We start from the raw sequence: 20,459 nt of genomic DNA on the forward strand, positions 1-20,459 counted from the left end.
TTACTATTAAAAGTGCCAACCTATGTTGGGTGAAATTAAATGTATGGAAGTTTGAGGGAAAGTGCCTTCTCTTAAAGAGATTGACTCAAAACTTTTGCCATTTGAACTATATTTCACTACTATTATATATACCAAAAGACTCTACTACTATGGAACGGAAGAAACAACTCATTTTCTGAAAGAAATACTTTAATTATTTTTTATTTCTAAATTACTCCTATTTTAGTAGCTTTGCTTTAAAAATTGTATTGTTCACCATCAAACTTATTGTTGGTTTATTAAAATTGGAATGTGCATAGTAGTGTACAAGCATGTGAAGTAGGAAGAGAGAGTTTTATAATTGCAGTGGCAGCTTGCAAGTTTGAATGGACCCAATGGAAGTGCATTTCAGTCAAAACTTTGGGAATCCAACAAAATTATCATTATTTTTGTTTTTATCTACCTATGTGTTTCGGTGTAAAATATGTACATACATAAATGTACTAACTAAATTAATCAGTACAAGGTAAGATTAATCACAGAGCAGAGGAGAAGGCTTGGAAGTTAGTGTCTTAGGTATTTCTGTTATCAAAATCAATTCATTTAACTGAAAACAACCATATGTACATGTAACATTGACACCTAAGGTACATTAATAATACAATTGTGTGTTCTGTTCTATATGAGCGTTGGAATAACTCAAAAAGTATACAAACTCAATCGCTATATGTAATTGTCACACATTTAGTTTCGTCCTAATTGACTCGATGTAGCAATACAGAACAAATTGGGCATCGAGAAGAACAAAGTTGTAGAACATAATTTGTAAACATAATCTTTTTAAGATTTACAAATTAAAATAACAAGTCTTTCGTTATAATTTTATTTGTAAATCCTAATGAAATGAGTGCTTTACGATGACCAGTTGTTTGCATCGACGATCATGTACAAGGTCGGGTTTAATATGGGTGGAAACTCGAATAGTGCTTCTAAAGTGAAACGGATGAAGTATAAGTAATTGTTGGAAATGTGAGTATTTACTACTACTATTAAATTGATTGAAAAGTTTAACGTGTGAATCTTGACCTTTACCTATAACAAAATTAGTCTTAAATTATTTATTGCTAATTCAAACTCTGATAATACAAGATTAAATTATTCTCAAATAACCAAATTACAATCCGCATAACATTAATAATTATAAAAAATGAAGTAATTAATTTATTTCACGGAAAACAAGTTACATCATTTCCCACGAAAACATGTTTCCTTACTAACAATGATTATTTCTTTTCAAGTTCCCATAGATGGACCTCTGCATAACTAGACTAGATTAAAAATAAAAAATATCAATAAACCAAAATTGAAAACTATGATAGTAGTAATACATTTTTCCTTTTTCTGAGAATTTTCGAGTCACCCAATAAAAATAATTCTTTACACAAATTATCTAATTTTATATGTTATCAATGGCAAATTAAAATTCATATTATCATCATTTAACATATTTTCACGTGCATATCAAAACTCATATTATTATTATTATTATTATTATTATTATTATTATTATTTTAATTATTATTATTATTATTATATTTATTATTATTATTATTATTATTACTATTATTAAATGAAAAATATAAATGAAAGTGATTTAGAAATCCAGTCAAAGATGTTGACTGACACAGAATTCCATTTGTTTTCTCTGCTGCAGTGCTAAACCACTTTCCTAATTATTAATTAATCATTTTTACCCCTTTTTTCATTTCTCTTAAATAAAATTAATTTTTGCAGGCAGGGTGTGGTGATCCACTTTTAATATTAGTATCAGTTTTATAAAATAAAATTATTTTTGAAGCAACTTTAAGAGGTCGTTTTGGACAAGTTCTGCAAAGATGAAATAATGTGACTTTTTACTAATTTAGATCTCTAAAAGCAATATGTGGGCTTCATGCATGTAACGACAGAATAGTGAAAAATTCATTGAGGAATGTTGCTATTTGATAGAAAAATAGAATAGTAGTACCAATTAAAAGGTAAAAAGTGTGTTTATGAATAAAAGTGTTTTATATAACCGCAACCACGAGCTAGCCTTAAATTAGAATCAAATTTTAGTATTCATGTGTCACATTAATTTTTCCAAACTAAATTTAAACTTATAACTCATATGCCACAAAGTTCATAAAAAATTTGAACTTACAAATATATTACTAGTAGAATATAAATAAATAGATTTTAAAAAAAATCAAGATTCAAAATTCCCTAAGCTCGATAAATTGAATATGTTTTAGCTTGAAAGTTATTTTTTGCATTAGAAAGCACAATTAATTAGTGATGATACACAACTGAAGTGACATTGTTTACATATATGAGGTGAATACACAAATTTAGTCAAATTTTAACAATTTTTTAAAAAAATTTAAACATAGTTCCAAGTGTACATTCCTCAAATTTATATGGACGTACTTTATTGCCGATTGATTGTTTAACTTGCTACCAAATTAATGCACTTTGATGCCAAAGACTCTAGATCTATGAAAAATAATTAATTATTTGAAAAAATTAATTTCATTTCATTACCTTTGTAGGGATATCCCTAAAATAATATGGCACACATCTTGATGAAGCTTAAACTTTGGCCAACTTAATTAGTGGCCATTTGCTTTGAGTAAACTATTCCATGATCAAAACATATTCTCCTATATACGATAAATTCATACATATTAATATTATAAAACGAATCCAAGATTCGTAATATATAGTTTTAAAAAAAAGTTCAAGTCTTTATTCACATATTTGACTACAAAATGATTAGAATAAAAGTTAACAAATAGAATCGGTAAAAAGATTGAAGGAAAATGTAAAAAGTAAAGGTGATGAAGTAACTTTTCATATCCCATCACGTGTTATGAATATTCTAGTACAACATGAAATGATATGACAATCCACTTAATATTTTGAACTTACTTTTACTTTTTCATGCACACTCATAATTAATCAGGAATGAGTACAAATCATAAACCTTTTAGTTGATATCAAAAGCCCTTTATCATATAGAGTCTTAGTCTTGGTTGTTTGAGTCATTATTTTCTTATTATCTTTCGTCTTGGTTGTTTGAGTCATTGTTTTCTAATTAGTATCTTCAGTATATTGATGTTTTCTGTTTTGTTGCATAAAAATATCGCTTTGAATATTATATTATTAGCGTCATTTTTCTTTTGGATTTTGACTTGTACTTTTAGCTCGTCACTATTGTTCGAGCGATCAACTATGCGTTGTGCATCGAAAGAATATGCGTGTGTGAGAGATGGTGGGAAATAGATGGCTGGGGTTTGACTGACAAATGCTTGTTAGAAAGAAACTTTGTGAATTGTGACCCACCTATATAGGTGCACTTTTATGCTCTACTCATATAATACATGACTTTAGTCCAAATGGGAAACTATTTTCCATAAAGTTATATATTTGTAAGCCTTTGTTATATGTGGATATAGACTCTTCATAAAATGAAGTTGTGTGTGGATAGTCATAAATTATAGCTATCTCCATATAGATATATACATATATATAGGGTTAATAACATGTCATGGTATGCTAAGTACATTGTGTATATATAATCATTTGAGGTTGTTAGAGATTTTGGGATAATTTACATATAATTCAAGTACAATGTTGACTGCATTAATTTAATCAAATCCATTAGGATTGGTCGGATTCTAATGATATAATACTGACAAAAATTAGGTGATTAAAATAAGATTTGTTTTTCCCCTTTGAAAATTTTAACAAGTTAGTTTATGATGAAAAGTCTTTGATTAACATTAAGATATATTGGATCTTGCGTTATACAACTGTCTGTGATATTGTAAAATTGTAATTGAGATAATTAATGTTGTTCTTGTTTTCTTGAGCAGTGAACTGATCCCATCTTAGAATTTTATTAAGTATTCTCATTGGAGGCTTAGTAACAAATTAGAAAACATTTAACTTTCTCTTTATAATAGTAGTAAAGTATTTTTACTAGTATTACGAATATTATTTAACATTTTAATATAAAATTGATATTATTGTTAATCAAGTGTTTATGGTCTAACTATTGGACCCTTCTTAAAAAATGGCACAATCTTTCCTTTAATTTTGAAAAAATTCCAATTTAATTCAAAGAATGGCTGGGAAATACAAAAAAATCACATTACAATTGTTTAAAGGGTCTGCCTATTTCAGTGAAGTGACGCAATGATGGTACTTCTCTAACCAATGTTCATACCATAACCCAATCATATCATACCACGTATGTTGTTTTGCAAAACGAGATTCTAGCAATATTTTTGTTTTTACTAGTACTATTTTTAACTTCATTAATTCAATACATAATATAAAAAATGAAAGCTCAATTTATTTATTTTTTTATTATTCAAAATAATGAATGAAAAAAAATTTAAGCTTTAATCATTTAAGTAATTTATAAAATTTATAATGTTAGTAATAGTTTAATATAGTTTTATTTAAATTAAAAGTTGAAAACAAAACAATAATGTTAAGGTTATGGTCACACTAATATGCTCACAAAAGTTGCATTTCATAACATTTCTATTTCAAAACACATTATAATGGAGACAATTCATTGTTGGCAAAACTTTATGTAAATACCATATTTAAAAAGCATTGGTAAATGTCGTGTAACAATTCATTCATACACTACCATTCAAAGATATGACTCACGTAAATATTGTTGTAAAAAAAGAAAACATCTTACCCTATTTGTCTACTAGTACTATCTTTTAGTATACTAAATCACTCTAAACTTATGAGATCATATAGTATCTTAATTAACAATAAACTGTAAATCGAAACTAGAAATGCACTTTTGTATTAAAAATTGTCAGTGATCAATTAAGCCACTGTATCGCACAAAAACATGACCGCTAGATCATATATAAGGATACAAACACTATACATTGTACAATAATTACACTAACCACACAAGTTGGAAAGATACCATTCATTTAATATATTGTTTTACATTTGATCATAACTATAAAGACGAACAAATTATGGTATAGTCTAAAGAATAAATGGTGAAAAAGAATCACCAAAATGTGAGTTGGAAGGACAGTGGAATTGAGGTCTACCATATGTACTTTGTGACATAAATTTTGGAAGGGCCCTTAATATAATTATTGAATCGAAATAGATGCACTATTAAAGAAATCGGCCAAAGCTATATTATTATGGAAAATGATTAAGATATCCGTAATTCCAATAATCGAATTGCATCAATTTATCCGTAAATATCTGTAATTCACATAAAGCAAAAATTTAGCTAAAATCCCAATGTCAATTCGCTAATCACTCCTAAATATTTTTCTCTTTATTCTAAAATTCATTATTATTAATAAATACTCTCTGATCCCAAAATATTCAAAACGTTTCATTTCAACACAAAGGTAGTAGTAATTGACAATAAAACCAGTTTGATTCTATTCAAAATTCAAGGGAATTATTCAACAAATAAATACAAAGTAAATATGATATTAGTAGTTACGATGATCTTACTAAATAGTGTGACCAACGATTAAATTTAAAAAAGGGATATGTTAGGGTGTTACCACCCTTCAAATAACATCATACCACAATTTCTAGCCAATCATTTATACACGTGGACGAATAATAAGCTGCCACGTGGCAAAAAAAATGTGGAAAAAGACGGTCAGCAATTTGCTGGTCTTTATCCAGCAATATCCGACACACTATACAACAATCTATAAATTGTTGTGTAGTGTTTGTAATATTGTTGTGTAGCGTTTATAATATTGTGTTACGGTGTCATTTTAAGAGGGGTTGTCATTTTAACACAAATTTATATAATAAATAAATAAATAATGGTAGTTATGGTTATCATATCACATGCCTAATTAGAAGACACGACCACCATTATCAGAAATACCCGCTTGTTTTCGCGGCATAAATTTCTCCCATACATATCCTTAGATTCTCTCCCAAATCTTTATTTAGATTTGAGTAAAAGAAAATTCAACACTCTGTTACAAAACAAGAAAAAAAATATGGAGAGTAGCTCTCAATCAATGCTCTCTCCTACTAGTCTCCTATGTAAAGAGGATTTGGGAAGTTTAGCCTGTGAAGATGAAGAAATTTTAGTATATGAAAATGATGATGATGATTACATTCAAACACTTCTTGATAAAGAAATCAGAGATGGGGTGTCCCAAATGCAAGATCTTCTCCGGAATTCTTGGATTCAAAGGGGTCGTTTGGAGGGGATTGATTACATTCTCAGAGTTTGTACCAAAACCCATTTAGTGTGTGTTTGATTTGAATGTAAAGATTGAATCTTTATAGTGTTTTGGTGGTTTTCTTGATGAATGAGTGGTAAAGATTGGATTTTTATTTTTTTGGATGCAGAAAAGGGAAGTTCTTGGATTTGGAGTGCAAACTGCTTATGCATCAGTTACATATCTTGATAGATTTCTCTCGATAAGATCTATTGATGTAAGTTGATTTTGGGTTAGAAAGATTCAATTTTTATAATGTGGGCTGCATTTTGTTGAATGTTTTTGTGTGAATATAGGAAGAGCAATCTTGGGCCATGAGGCTTTTGGCCATGGCTTGTCTGTCACTGGCTGCCAAGATGGAGGAAATTAGGGTGCCAGCATTGTCTGAATTTTGTGTTGAAGATTACAATTTTGAGAGCAGTGTGATTCAGAGGATGGAGCTTTTGGTCTTGAATGCTTTGGGTTGGAAAATGGGATCTTTAACCCCTTTTAGTTTCACCACATTCTTTGCTAGCAAGTTTTGTGACAACAAATCACCACCAAAAAACTGGCTTTCAAGAGTCAAGGAAGTCATTTTGACCTCAGTGAGAGGTTGGTTAGTGTCTTTTTTTGTCACCCCTTTTCTTGAGAGTTGGATTTGTTTGTTTGATTGATCTTGATTTTGAAATGTAGATGCAAAAATAATGTGTCATAGGCCATCTGTGATATCAGCAGCTGCCACATTGTTTGTATTAGACCAAGAATTGACAAAAGATGCATTGCACCTCAAGATTGGTTGCTTGACACCTCCTCATTCTTTCAATAGTGTGAGTGCTAAAAATTTGATGATGAATTATCAGTATTTGTTTAGGGGAATTAATGGGATTTACAATCTTGCAGGATAGTATCATTTCTTGCTACAATTCATTTCAAGAAATGGAGATTGAGAGATTGAATGTAGCAAAAGGCATTGAGTCTCCTGTTCTATCCCCTATCCAATTCCAAGCTTATGGAGGTTCCTCCACGAATCCCTCGAAGCGAACGCGCCTCGTGTTCGACCAGATGGACGAATCGAGCAATGTGGATGAGAAGAAGAAGCCAAAGCCATGAAAGGAAGCATCAATTTGGGTGAGAGTTATGATTGTGATGATAATTTTCATGTTTGTATATGATTTATGGAGTTGATTGGACACAAAGTAGAAAGGAAATATATTCATTTGGGAAAAGGGAAAAGGGAAAAGGAAGGAGTGAAAAAGGAGAAGTTTGGCAGAAGAACATGAAAGCTACATGAGAAGTTTGAAAGAATGAAAAGGAAAGGAAATGAAGCCCACAAAGATGATGACTTTCACACAGTTTTGGCCTTTGGGTTTTCTTGAAAAACCAATTTGTTTGATTGATTATTTTTAACTACATGTTTATGTTTATAGCTCATTATAGCCACATGCAGCCCTAGTTTTAGAGGGTGTGCCTTTTTTTTTCAAATTGTTTTTTAGTTTTTGGGAAGGTGAGAAAAAATAATGTGATGATGTCTCTTTGATTAGATACACTTGTGTTGCAATATTTCCCATCACAAATGATGTTTTGTGTAAAGATTTGGTTTGAAGTGTTTGATATTGGGAGCTCATCTTTTTCTTTTCTTTTTCTAAAGAAAAATCTTGCCCATGTTATGTTAGGGAATCTCTCTACTTGATGGAACTCTACATGTTTATGTCCCATGAGGATTGTACTCTTACCAGTGCTTGTTGTACTTTCCTTTCTTTGCAATCACCAATGTTTCTAATTAACGTGTGTGTGTGATTGTGTTCTGTCTATCCTACTTTCGAAAGGGTCCACTTAGTTATATACTTTCAAAAAGAAAAAAAATGCTAGTGCTAGAGCTAGTGTAAGATTGATGTTATTGTTACATCAATATGAATAGGAAGGCAAAGTTGTATACTCCCTCCGTCCCGCTTTAGCAGTCTCATTGACTTTTCTGCACTCGTTTTGTAAAAATGATAATAAATAGTTAAAGTGGAGAAATAATAAAACAAAAAAGAGAATAATGTAGATAAGACTCTTCTCTATATTATTCTCTTTTTTACTTTATTATTTCTCCATTTTAACTATTTATTATTATTTTTACAAAACGAGTGCAGAAAAGTCAATGGGACTGCTAAAGCGGGATGGAGGGAGTAGTATTTTAGTACAATGATGGGGCGAGTTAGGATGACATTTGAATTTCTCTTTGGGCCAGTTTAGATGATCTAGAGATAATGTTTAAACCTATTTATCTTAGTAATGACAATTTGAGGAGTACTAGTTAAGTGTTATTTATATTCATAACCCACAATTTAGGTTATAAATGCACAATTAAACTTTACTTAATTTTTAATCACGGTGGACATATTGGGTCGTCGACATTAGAGTCTGACTCATTTTATATTCCATAGTGAATTTTTTGTAATGACTAGTTGTTTAGTTACAACTCGCTTATTCTCTCGTGCGCACTCTCGTCACGTCCTTGGCTGGTGCATCTACGCTTTCACCATTAGCTCCACCGGATTTATGATCACATGCTTCACCAACGGTGTGCGGGTTTGATGCATTATTTACATACCCCTTTAGATTGATGCTACAGAGGCTAGCATTATTCATTGCTTCTTAGCTCTTCTAAATTAGGTATCCCCTCCGTCCTAAAAAAGATGTCCACTTTTTTTTTTAGTTTGTCTTACTCAAGATATCAGAGTCTAGGTTAGACCTATATGGATGAGACTAAATGGGGTTTAAATAGATTTAGATTACACTTTGCCAAATAATTTTAATTTTTACTTTAAATAAGTTGTATATTACTACACTAGTACAAAATTTTAATGAACAACTTTGATTCTATATGTTGATTATTGATATCATATATATTTGAATTCATTCCAATTATCAAATTGTATGCATGCATCATTTAATACATTTGAATATCGAGATATCTAAATTTGAACAAAAAAGGTATGCGTGCTTGATTAACAAATTAAATTTATAGACAATCAATAATATCATCATTAATAGATTGGATATATAATATAAAGGGAGTGGTTCCCTTGGATCTTAGTTAAAATAACAAACTCAACAGTGCTGTGAAAATAATACTTTATTTTTGAAGTAATATGTCTAAACACTCTTGTATAAATTGAATAGCTTTGCTATTACACTGCTTTCTTAGCTCTTTTTTTTTTTCAACAAGGTAAAGAACAAAGTAAATGTTTTGTGACCTTTTAAATTGAAATACAATGGCACCTTGACTCTCGGGAGTCCGGCCTTTGTTAGTACGACGCAATGCTTGAAAAATTTCATCCCAAGTGTTCTTATTATCTGCAAAGAAAGATGATGTATCATCGCAAAGTGGAGTAGTTAAAACTTTGTGAATGCAAGAATAAAGATCAAATGCTTTTTTAATGGTTCTTGTGTTTGCATGTATTATATTGTAAAACAATAAATAATAGAGCCAAAGACTTACTTGTCTCACATCTCGCTCCTTTATATTATCCTTGCGTTCCTTAAAGAGAAAAAAATTAAGAAATAGATGTAAAAAAGCGTTCAACTTTAGTTAATAAGTACTTATTAGAAAGATAATATAGAATAAGAAATAGTGCAGGTTGGGTCATTATAAATCAATACGACCAACTCACGATTTGTGTCCGTAATATGACCTAAACAGGACAAATCTAATTTACGTGATTTAAACCAAATACTATATGATTAAACCTGATATACACAATTAATTCTTATCTAAATGAACCCGAAGAATAAAACTAAAGTACAATAAAAACAATAAAAAATTAAAATCATTATATTATTTTCATACTCTAACTCAATCCAGCCCAAAACTCCATAAGTGTATACATAACTCCATAAGGTTTGATCCAAAACCATTAATTTCTTGTGTGTTCATGTCGTTTCAAAAATTATCAGTCATATGAGAGAGTAGACATACCTTGTCAAAGAACAAAGTGTGTACTTGTTGGAGCACCTTTAAAACATTAGCCAAAACTCTCTCCTTTTCATCGGTTTTCCGTTGAAAGAGGCTTTCACCATAATCAGAGGTGAAAAATTCATATTCATCTATCCATATTAAATTCTCTAGATTATTTTCCCATACCTAAAAACATAAATATGTTAATTATTAATCATTATGAACTGAACTAACATGCATAGAATGAAACTAAGTAGTCACCCGTTTAGTGTCATCAACAATGAGGACTGCACTTTCTCGCCCCAAAACAATATCCAGACTCTTTCGATTCTCCTGTGTGGAATCATCTCGTGAAATTATTCTTGAACAAAAGTATTTATTTTCAGGATCAATCAATTCTGCCATTTCCAAAGCATAGCCACGTGTAGCCGTTGTATAGATGTACATCTCAAATAGTTTACTAGCTTCTTCCAAGAATACGTGCACAAAGGGCCTCAATTTAGTCATCCTTTCCATCTTGTCCGGTATGAACAAATTGCTCTTCCAAGTATCTAATTATCGTAAAAGCTTTAAGTTAAAGCAGATAATATTAAACTAATGTAGGTCCTAACATACTTAACATACCTAGTAGAGAATCTCTTTGGTCGATAAACTGTTCTTCTTCCTCTTCTATACTGGTTAACATAACCGAATCCAGTAGTGTGTGATCTAAATCAAGGACCAAATAAAGCTTTTTCTTTAAACAAACCAAATCCTCGAAACCTTTATCGCGTAATCGAGTCATTTCATCTTTAGCTATCCTCAAATTCTTTATGGAGAACATATAGAATTTAGTGTTAAGATATTATTATTGGGAAATACTATAAGTAAGAATGTTGGAGAGAACCACCTTATGAATGTATTTAAGTGGAATGGCTGAATCATCTTGTACATGTAAGCGACATTTAATGCACAATTCATCAACAAAACCAGGATGCGTACAGATTTCCTCATTCTCTGAGCCTAATGATAACTCAAACTTCTCCATCGCACTTTTAACTCTATAAAAAAGACAACCTAGCTAAATAATAAATACTCCCTCATTCACCATTTGTCTTACTTTTTATGCGGCTTGCATTATAAGAAATGTAAAAGAAAGCGAGAATGAGGAGTTAGTGGAATGTGAAATACTGAGACAATTATTACCAACAAATGAAGTTATTTATAAAAGACATAGAAGTAGACCTACATCTCAAGATCCAAGTCATAAGAAGCACCCAACTCCACATCAAGAATTCTTGCATACTCCTCACCCATCTGTCATTCCAATCCATCAATATTATACAAAAATTGTAATAACTCTAACATTGAACACCTATCCTACCAACTCTATTTCGCATTGAATTATTTCACCTTTCATTTAGAATTTGATTTGAATCAGACCACATATCAATATTTTTTTCAGTATTTATTTTTCTCTTAATTTCTCTATACAAAAAGATGACAAGTCATATTTGAAGAAGTTGTACATGTTAGAATCAACAATGAGAAATAATATTAAAAAAAAAAGATGACAAGCATAAAATATGACATAAATAATTATGCTACCTAACAAAAAAAAAAAAGTGGGACAGCACTCTAAAAACTTTAATCCTAATTTTTCTATGAAATACTAGTATACAATTATTAAAATATGTTATACAAAAGAAAAGACTTCAATTAAAATCCAACCTTGTTTTATTTCTTTCTCTTGGATTCGATGTGGCGTGAAGACTGGTTGGGGTTTGTGGGTTTCCAACAATGGTCAGGGTTTAATTTTCAACTGATTGTGGTTTAAATAGATTTATTATTATATTTTGTCGAATTTAGGTTTAGTTTAATTTTTGAAATTAGTTATAGATTATTGTTTTATTTCCTTATGTGTTGTTATTAACAATATTGATGTTGTATATATATTGATTATTGATATTACATACCGTATTAAATTTATAGACCCTCTTGTTTGAGACAATCCCATGATTAAATAGACAGATATTGATAATATGATCAAATTTCATAATATGAGTGTTGACTAAAATTATAGATTTGCCTAATACTAACTCAATTCTTTACACGATAATTTATTCTTAATTATATGTATAAAGTATATAATTTCATAGCAGGAGAACGGACTAAAATTACAGATTTGTCTAATAATAACCCAATTCTGCACACAATATTCTATTGCTAATTATATAGTTAAATTTTCGTAATAGGTGTACGGTATAAAATTACAGATTGCCTAATAATAATATATGTTCAGAATAAACTATTGCTGACTATATACCGAAAATTTTATAATAGGAGTATGGAGTAAAGTTACAGATTTGCCTAATTTCATATTATGTCACTACAAAATTAAAATTCGTTTAGGACGTTTTTTAATGCAATTAATTAAGGACGTTAATTTGTGTTTTTAAATATATCATCAACGCTTTAAAGATGTACGTGCAAAGCATAAATAATAACTAGAAAAATGCATGTGCAGAGGCAGCGGTAAAAATGTTGCGCGACTGAGAAGAGACGGTAGGGACAGTGGCGGATCCCAAAATATTATATTGGGGGTACGATAAATAGTTACACCCACCGGAAGATTTAACATTCAATCATCTTTTTTATTCTATTATCCTAATCATTTTTTTCCAATGAATCGCTTCATCGTATATAAAAATAAATTGTTTTTATTGTTATTACTTGAAAAAATATTACTACTAATTTAAAATGAATGTTCTTAGATATTTATATAACACAAACTTTATTTTAATTTTTTAAAAATTAAATATTTTTACAAAATCAAAATGCATAATATTTATAATCCCAAATATGAGCATAACTAATATCATAAATTATATATAATTATATATACTTTATTGGGTATAAAACAATTGAGAGAACAAATTATTGGAGTATTACAATCAATCATATTAATACGTAACAATTGTAGATTGATCCTCCTCTGTCTGCGAATAGGACCGCGAATAGGAGTTTCATTTTTCAATTTTAGTTCGTCCACGAATAGAAGGCTCAGTTCACTTTTATCATAAATAATAAGAGCATCTGCAATGGTGCGGATATCCCTCCGCCCTTTCCGTCGGACTTCCCAAAAACATCTTCTGCCACGTCATAAGGACTTCCCACTGCACAATCCGGACTTCCCATCGCCCTTCCCGCGCGGACTTCCCGCAATAAAAAAAAAATCACAAATTCACAAATATTCAATTTACGTTACGGGATTAAAATTTTGACACGAATACGAACGGGGAAAATGCTACAACTTCATTAAAAAAAATTATACATAATTATATAAAAATAAAATTACAATGCAAACAACAGAAAATTAAAATATCAACGTCTACCCCTCCGCGCCCAAAGCTCTTCAACGATATCATTCTGAAGTTGTATATGAGCTTGTGTTTGGCGCATGTCGGCAAATGTACGGATCCAATCGGCCTCTCCATGGGGTACCCCCATACGTACATTCGTGTTGGCCACGCCGTGGCTTGGACCGGCACCCATAGCATCTTCATTGGTCCACTGAGTCAGTTCAGGTTCTTCATTTTCGACAATCATGTTGTGCATAATAATACATGCGTACATGACATCGGCGATGTTGTCAATATACCACATCTGTGAAGGACCCTTCACTGCCGCCCATCGACTCTGGAGCACACCGAATGCCTGCTCCACGTCCTTGTGCGCTGCATCCTGACGACCCGCAAAGTAGATCTTTTTTATCATCTGATGGGCATCTAATCGTCTTCACAAAAACGGGCCAGTTTTGGTATATCCCATCCGCCAAATAGTATCTCATATTGTGCAGGTTGTCGTTGGCGACGAAACTGATAGCGGGACCAATGCCATTGCACTGATCGTTGAAAAGGGGCGATGACTAGAGGACGTTGATGTCGTTGTTCGACCCGGCTACTCCAAAATAAGCATGCCAATCCACAGCCGGGTAGTCAGCTACAACTTCAAGGATCATCGTGGGATGCTTGCCTTTGAAGCCGGTAGTGTACATCCCTTTCCAGGCGGCGGGGCAGTTCTTCCACCCCCAATGCATACAATCTATGCTGCCCAACATCCCGGGAGACCCGTGCATCGACCCGTGCATATCTATTAGCTGTTGGCAGTCTACGGGGGTGGGCTTCCGAAGATACCAATCCCCGAATATCTCTCTATCTCTAACGCCCTGGCAAAAATACTACAGACACTCGCGGGCTGTTGACTCGCCAATGTGGAGGTACTCGTCAAACATGTCGGCCGCGCCTTCGTACGCCAGCTGCCTGATTGTGGCAGTGCACTTCTGTATGGGCGTGTGATCGGGTTTGCCCGCCGCATCCTCCCTGAACCTGAAATACTCGTATCGATGCTCTAAAGCACTCACGATACGCATAAATAGCGGACGTTGCATCCTAAAACATCGTCGGAATAAGGCATCCCCAAAACGCGGCTCTGGAGCAAAGTATTCCTCAAATAATCGATGATGTGCAGCGATGTGGTCCCGGGGTACTATAGCTCGACAGCGGATCGGGCGAGGTATCGCCGCATGCTGCTGCCGCTGCATCGCCTCGCGTAGCAGGCGATCTATCGCCCCTGTCATAGCGGCCTGCAATTCTTCATTAATTCGTCGGCCCTCACTATCACCCGCGCCACTACCACCCGCACCACTACTAGCCATTCTAGATATGCTTGAAAATAGAAATTTAGATAGAGATAAACTTGTTAACACAAGTGGTACGAATGAAATCAAGTTCAACGAACCGAATTTAAAAAATAAAAAATAAAAAAATTGGGACGTCCGCGAGTCGCCACAATGGCGGACGTCCCGTCGCCCTTCCGCGGACGACCGCACCCATCCCGTGTCCTTAAGGGACGTCCACCTCCGCCCCTCGCCGCCCCAATGGCGGACGTCCCGCACGCCCTTCCCGGAAGCCTCTCCAACATCCGACGGGAAGATCGCCATTGCGGATGCTCTAATAAGGTCTCACATTCCAATAACTCATTCCCTCACATTTCATTTAAAACTAATATATACAAGCGAAATTCATATCTCACTAACTTTTTTCCACCGACTTTTCTTAACATTTTTTAAAACCCATGCCATTAAGAAATGAGGTTTCTAATGGTGGACAGAAGGAGCAATAAATTAAAACAATGAAATGTGACACTTATTGTGGGACGAAGAGAGTAATAAAAAATAGGACCCACATTCCACTATCTTTTTTTCACTAACTTTTCTTTACATTTTTTAAAACTCGTAACGAACTCAAATGAGACTCCTAAAGTAAATGAAGAGAGTATTTTACACTATGATACATGCAAATACAAGAACCAAATAGAGAGAATAGAGTCCTTTTAGGGCACAACAAATTGTTACATAACAAATTGCAATACAACAACGCTGAAAACACTTGATATTATGAAAATTGATGCACAATATGGAAAGCATTTAGAATCTTTTGAACTTGAAACCCACTAATTGTGCATTGTTAGTAATTTGTACTAGACGATGTATGTTGCAGAACGGGGAAATTTGATCGACCAAGGCACATGAATGCGAATGCCTCAATCACTCCAGTTATCCTGGTCACTGGTGGCAGCCTCCCCGTTCTTCGATTCATCCTGCATTTTGACATAAAAGGATGGTTCAAGTCGCAGTCTTAGCATATACTACCATTGTGTAAACACGAGGTTTCAAAAGCTTACATCTTCAGTGGAAATGGCCTTGGGTGGAGACCAGACAAGAATTTGCCTATCATTGCCACCAGTATACAACTCCTATATGAAATAGAACAATTGATTAGTGGAAAAGATCCATTTCCCCGCCAATTTAATTGTAATTGTAAAAAATGGTCACAATGGGATATGGGAAATCATATTATAGCCGCCCATTAACAACCTAAAGAAATGGCAAGTTCATACATCTTTATGAATGAAACATAGATCTAATGGCATATATAGCTAGTCCTTCTGTGTGGGGCATGCAGCATGAGTACAATATATGAGAGAGAGGTAGACCTGATCTTGTGCATTATACCAACAGCAGTTCACATTTTCATAGTGGCCACGAAATGCGTACTTTGTTTGGCCAGACCAAATATCAAAGACCTGATAGATTGAGAGAATAAGTGCATCAAATATTTGAAACGAGGATTATGATATAGTACTAAAGTAAGTAGAGTAAGTGTATACTTTTACAGTGGTCATGCAAGGAACAAAAGAAAGAGCTGAGTCTTGGGATACAGCCATCTGTATGGCCTTGCTACTTTGTAGGCGTGCAGTTTCAAAGTTCACAAGTGTATTGCACCCTGACTCTATATCCCACAATCTCAACCTTGAATCAGAACCTGAGTCAAAAGATCATAACTACATCAAATTTTCAAATAAAAAAATTGTGACGTAGTAGTCAGAATCACTTGTAACTAGAGCATATAACTGTGACAACTACAATAAAGGAATTCTAAAAAATCTAACTTCCTGTGACAGCATTAATATGTAACAGGGTTGGAAGAGAACCAATACTTTTCTTGTTCATCCATGTAGAAATAGGTTCAAAACTTATGACATGTAAGAACAGGTTCAAGTGTCATATATTCTATAGACCAGTTGAGAGTCAATCAAATGAAAGATAACAGATGATCATAAGATTCATAACCATCGCATAACAAGCAATGCAATACTTTCTCATGTTTAAGGTCATTTGAAAGAAAAGAAGGGAAACGGAATAAGATTATCCAGACAAATAAAAATCTGCATATACTTCTTATCTCAAGTGTTCTAAAAGAAGAAAGTAGTTATCCAAACTGAGTTCACATAATATTTCAGAAGAGAAACCATAAAGCTGGAAAGGACAATAAGATATAAATGTTTCTTTAGTAGTAGTGAATTCAACCTGCGCTTAGAAGATACATGCCATCTTCAGTCACCTTTAATCCAGTTACTACACCATAATGGGCTGTGGCACGATCATGGCTCGAAATCATTCCAGGATGTGATCTCTGTTTTGCACCTTTCATTTGACTAGGAACCTTAGTGACACCATGGGACTTTACAGTGTTACCATTAGTTGATTTTCTTTGAGGTGGCCGGGCTCTTGCAGAACTTTGATGTGATGATGATTTCTGCAGAAGATTCCATAAGATTATACTAACATCAATACTTCATACAAGTATGTGATACCAAGAGCCCGTTTCCTAGACGTGCTTAGTAGTGTCTATATGTGCAGCATTTCCTGTATATCCTGATTAAATTTCTACTGAGTGATTGTCTTATTTAAATGACAAAATATGGCCACAGGTCATTGCAGTTTTGAATAAACAACTTTTAGTTCTACGGAATCACAGTAATAAAACTAATCATGAGATGAACATGTTACTATGTTAGCAAGCTAATATTTAAGGAGGCAATACACAGAGTATTAACTTAGAAATCAATTAAAAAAAAAAGAAATCGCAGGAAGCTGGCACCTTATTTGTTGCTGCAAGGAGAGGTGGACGTCTTCCTAACTGGGAATGAGATTGATCCAAAACACGAAAACATCCAGCCCGTCTGATGTCCCAGAAGCGTATTGCACCGTCACATCCTCCGGTGACCAATACCCACTCGCTAGAAGTGGACCACTCCAACGACATTACTCCATCTGTCAAAAGAATCAGGAGATATTAACAAAGATTTAGTACATTGTAGTACAAACATTATCTACAAACATGTATTTGATCTATTATGAGTGACAAAAGAAATAAAATGACTTTCCTATATTCCATTTGGAGGTAGTTCTATCAATATTTGTGTTACTAATGGAACTAAGGCAGACAACAAGAGCGGTGTTAGTCTTATGCGAAGTGAACAAAACAAATAAAAAATACTCCAGTACTCAAAGGAAGAGAGTCTAGCCCCTATTAGAGAAAGAAAAGGCTAAATGAAGTCTAGTAATTGGCCATACTAGGATTATTAAGCTATATAGAACAAGGAAATATATGACAAAACAAAAAGAAAGAAAATGAGAGATTATAAGTAAAACGTGTTAGTTCAGATCTATTAACTGCAAATTATCCTTATCGATACTTGTCCACTTTATATCTTTCATAAACACTTAAAACACAATTAATTTTCCAGCTAACACTAAATGGATAATACCATTTGAAGCATGTAACGTAGAAATGTTGCTAACTTGTGTATTAAGGAACTTAAGGCATGGTTCTCATTTAAACCAACTACCATAATGAAAAATCTTTTAAATAATGAGCAACTTTGTCAAAACACATGAGTTCGTAAATTTTAAACTTCTTCGACTATGAATGGTATATGTTGCTGACATTATATATCTGCTTCCAAGTGCCTCAAATAAGCATTGTAAAATAGCTGATCATTTAATAATTGAAATAAAAGAAATTTAAAGTGTTGATCATTAGAGATTGTAAACTAGAGCAAAAATACATACTCTACTTGCACATTGCAAATATGTATGGATGCAACTGCCCATTTCAAAGTTCTAGTGTGAATAAGAATTTTAGAATGTAGATTTTGAGGGGCAGAGACATCATATAAACCGTTTCAAGTCATTTTAAGTTACATTTATGAATTACTACTTGTTTTTGTTAGATGTACCAAAGTTGAATATTGAAGACCAGACCACAAACATGTAATGATTTAACTTCATGCAATGCAAGATAGTCCACCAGTATCTCCATACCGCGATGACCAGACAAAGTGTGAGCAAATGCACCAGAAGCAATATCACACAATCGAACTTGGACATCTTCGGTTCCAGCAGCAATTAACATGTGTGATCTTGCTATTGAAGACATAGCAGTTCTATAAACCTTTCCAGGCATTTTGAAATTCATTACAACCTGCAAAGGATAATTTTACAAATGTAAACTTGTAGAAAATTGAAATAGTAGAAACTGGGGCAGATGGCGGTAAAATATCTCACTTGTGTAGTATTCGTATCCCAAACATTGATATGATGGTCATAAGAACCAGTAACAAACAACCCCGTGTCGACCGGATACCAGATGGCAGATGATATCGCATATTTATGCCCATGCTCATGCTGCTTGTTGATGAGAAACAACGACTTATGCTTCGAAATTCGGCCACGCCCATCATGATCTGTTGCTCGCTGAACATCATAAACTGCAACAGTTGCATCCGCCGCACCAGCCAGTAGATATCGCCCCTCTGTCAAATCAACCTGATCTTGAGATCATAACGATCCCAGAAAACCTCTTTTTAACATATATTGCATTGAGTAAACATGTTTTTGACTTAATTCACAACATAGACAATGCATTATAGGCACTGAAACAGGAAGCTCAAGTCCTCTTCTGTCAAAACGCATACCAAATTGGGACAAAATTCATTTCCAAATAGGACTCTGATTCGTCAATTAAAGGAACCAATCATCATTACTGTCGATCCTAAACACGAATCAGAAGCACAAAATCCAACATCCAGCTACCTACCCCACACACACACTGACTGACTGACACACATACATACATACATACTAAATCAGGTCAAAAAAAACGTCATCTCTATAACAGGAAAAGGAAATCAAATCCATCAACACATACGCAGCAGAATCGACGAAAGCTGAACATCAACAGCACGAAAAACACTCCAATTAATACATAAGGAAGGGAAAAAGAGGACGACCTGAAGTGAGTTGACTGCTCCGCGATGAGAGGAGACGATTTCCTTGGAATTGGAGAGCTGAATGGACGAAATCCTAGATTTGAAAATGCGAGTGCTGAACAAATTAGGGCGAAGGTTCCCGAGCTCTCTCTCTCTAGTCTCCTTCCACATCGTCCTCGCATCTTTGATCTTTCTCCTCCCGCAGCAACCCACTCCGATCACTCCTCCGCCTCCGATTCTCAGCTCAATTGCTCAACACAACTCAATAACGAATTTTTCCCCCAATTTTCCTCAACTCTGTAGCAAATTTATTTGATTACTTTGCTTCCTCTCTCATCTCTCTATCTTCACATAAAATCCAAAATTATTTTATTTTTTAGTGCGTCGGGATCGCACGAGTGAGTGGCACGTGTCGGATCGGGCCGAACAAGTTCTATTTTCGGGCCGGCATGCAAAGATGCCATTCCAATCAAATCTCTCTTTATTTTCAGAAAAATGTTAAATTTTTGTAAAATTTGATTATTTATTGTCACTCGACTCACTCCATCATTCAAATTTCCTGATTTTTTTTTTTGTAATTTTCATTTTTTTTTTCAATAGAAAGTACT

At 33.5% G+C, this 20,459-nt stretch overlaps 5 protein-coding genes across 5 annotated transcripts; 1 reads left to right on the top strand and 4 right to left on the bottom strand.

Annotated features, from left to right (window-relative positions):
* The first annotated feature begins 5,995 nt into the window (after positions 1-5,995).
* On the top strand, positions 5,996-7,930 carry LOC125224270 (cyclin-D1-1-like). Its single transcript, XM_048127646.1, has 5 exons — positions 5,996-6,278; positions 6,403-6,489; positions 6,569-6,863; positions 6,945-7,078; positions 7,152-7,930. The coding sequence occupies exons 1-5, from the start codon at positions 6,045-6,047 to the stop codon at positions 7,359-7,361; spliced, it is 960 nt and encodes a 319-aa protein (XP_047983603.1). The 5' UTR covers positions 5,996-6,044; the 3' UTR covers positions 7,362-7,930.
* A 790-nt stretch (positions 7,931-8,720) lies between these two features.
* LOC125224418 (RNA polymerase II C-terminal domain phosphatase-like 4) lies at positions 8,721-11,221 on the bottom strand. The gene is made up of 6 exons (XM_048127819.1): positions 11,084-11,221; positions 10,819-11,002; positions 10,456-10,745; positions 10,216-10,380; positions 9,739-9,777; positions 8,721-8,849 (listed from the first exon to the last, which is right to left on the bottom strand). Exons 1-6 carry the CDS (start codon positions 11,219-11,221, stop codon positions 8,721-8,723), a joined length of 945 nt encoding a protein of 314 aa, XP_047983776.1.
* A 2,336-nt stretch (positions 11,222-13,557) lies between these two features.
* On the bottom strand, positions 13,558-13,950 carry LOC125224432. The gene has a single exon (XM_048127834.1). The coding sequence runs from the start codon at positions 13,948-13,950 to the stop codon at positions 13,558-13,560; it is 393 nt and encodes a 130-aa protein (XP_047983791.1).
* Positions 13,951-14,413: 463 nt separating this feature from the next.
* On the bottom strand, positions 14,414-14,890 carry LOC125224449. Its single transcript, XM_048127847.1, has one exon. The coding sequence runs from the start codon at positions 14,888-14,890 to the stop codon at positions 14,414-14,416; it is 477 nt and encodes a 158-aa protein (XP_047983804.1).
* A 658-nt stretch (positions 14,891-15,548) lies between these two features.
* Positions 15,549-20,184, bottom strand: LOC125224085 (WD repeat-containing protein ATCSA-1-like). The gene is made up of 9 exons (XM_048127435.1): positions 19,873-20,184; positions 19,148-19,408; positions 18,905-19,064; positions 17,679-17,851; positions 17,105-17,333; positions 16,405-16,559; positions 16,231-16,320; positions 15,919-15,990; positions 15,549-15,834 (listed from the first exon to the last, which is right to left on the bottom strand). The coding sequence occupies exons 1-9, from the start codon at positions 20,020-20,022 to the stop codon at positions 15,778-15,780; spliced, it is 1,347 nt and encodes a 448-aa protein (XP_047983392.1). The 5' UTR covers positions 20,023-20,184; the 3' UTR covers positions 15,549-15,777.
* Positions 20,185-20,459: the final 275 nt, after the last annotated feature.

Source organism: Salvia hispanica, chromosome 4 (genome assembly GCF_023119035.1).
Source record: "Salvia hispanica cultivar TCC Black 2014 chromosome 4, UniMelb_Shisp_WGS_1.0, whole genome shotgun sequence".
NCBI classification, from domain to species: Eukaryota; Viridiplantae; Streptophyta; class Magnoliopsida; order Lamiales; family Lamiaceae; genus Salvia; species Salvia hispanica.

Coding starts and splice junctions, on each gene's coding strand:
- LOC125224270 (XM_048127646.1), top strand. CDS start 6,045: ATGGAGAGTAGCTCTCAATCAATGCTCTCTCCTACTAGTCTCCTATGT. Junction 6,490..6,568: donor TCTCGATAAGATCTATTGAT/GTAAGTTGATTT, acceptor GTGTGAATATAG/GAAGAGCAATCTTGGGCCAT. Junction 7,079..7,151: donor CTCCTCATTCTTTCAATAGT/GTGAGTGCTAAA, acceptor ACAATCTTGCAG/GATAGTATCATTTCTTGCTA.
- LOC125224418 (XM_048127819.1), bottom strand. CDS start 11,221: ATGGAGAAGTTTGAGTTATCATTAGGCTCAGAGAATGAGGAAATCTGT. Junction 11,003..11,083: donor CACTTAAATACATTCATAAG/GTGGTTCTCTCC, acceptor TTCTCCATAAAG/AATTTGAGGATAGCTAAAGA. Junction 10,746..10,818: donor CCAAAGAGATTCTCTACTAG/GTATGTTAAGTA, acceptor TACGATAATTAG/ATACTTGGAAGAGCAATTTG.
- LOC125224432 (XM_048127834.1), bottom strand. CDS start 13,950: ATGATAAAAAAGATCTACTTTGCGGGTCGTCAGGATGCAGCGCACAAG.
- LOC125224449 (XM_048127847.1), bottom strand. CDS start 14,890: ATGGCTAGTAGTGGTGCGGGTGGTAGTGGCGCGGGTGATAGTGAGGGC.
- LOC125224085 (XM_048127435.1), bottom strand. CDS start 20,022: ATGTGGAAGGAGACTAGAGAGAGAGAGCTCGGGAACCTTCGCCCTAAT. Junction 19,409..19,872: donor GAGCAGTCAACTCACTTCAG/GTCGTCCTCTTT, acceptor TCTCAAGATCAG/GTTGATTTGACAGAGGGGCG. Junction 17,334..17,678: donor TCCTTGCAGCAACAAATAAG/GTGCCAGCTTCC, acceptor AATCTTCTGCAG/AAATCATCATCACATCAAAG.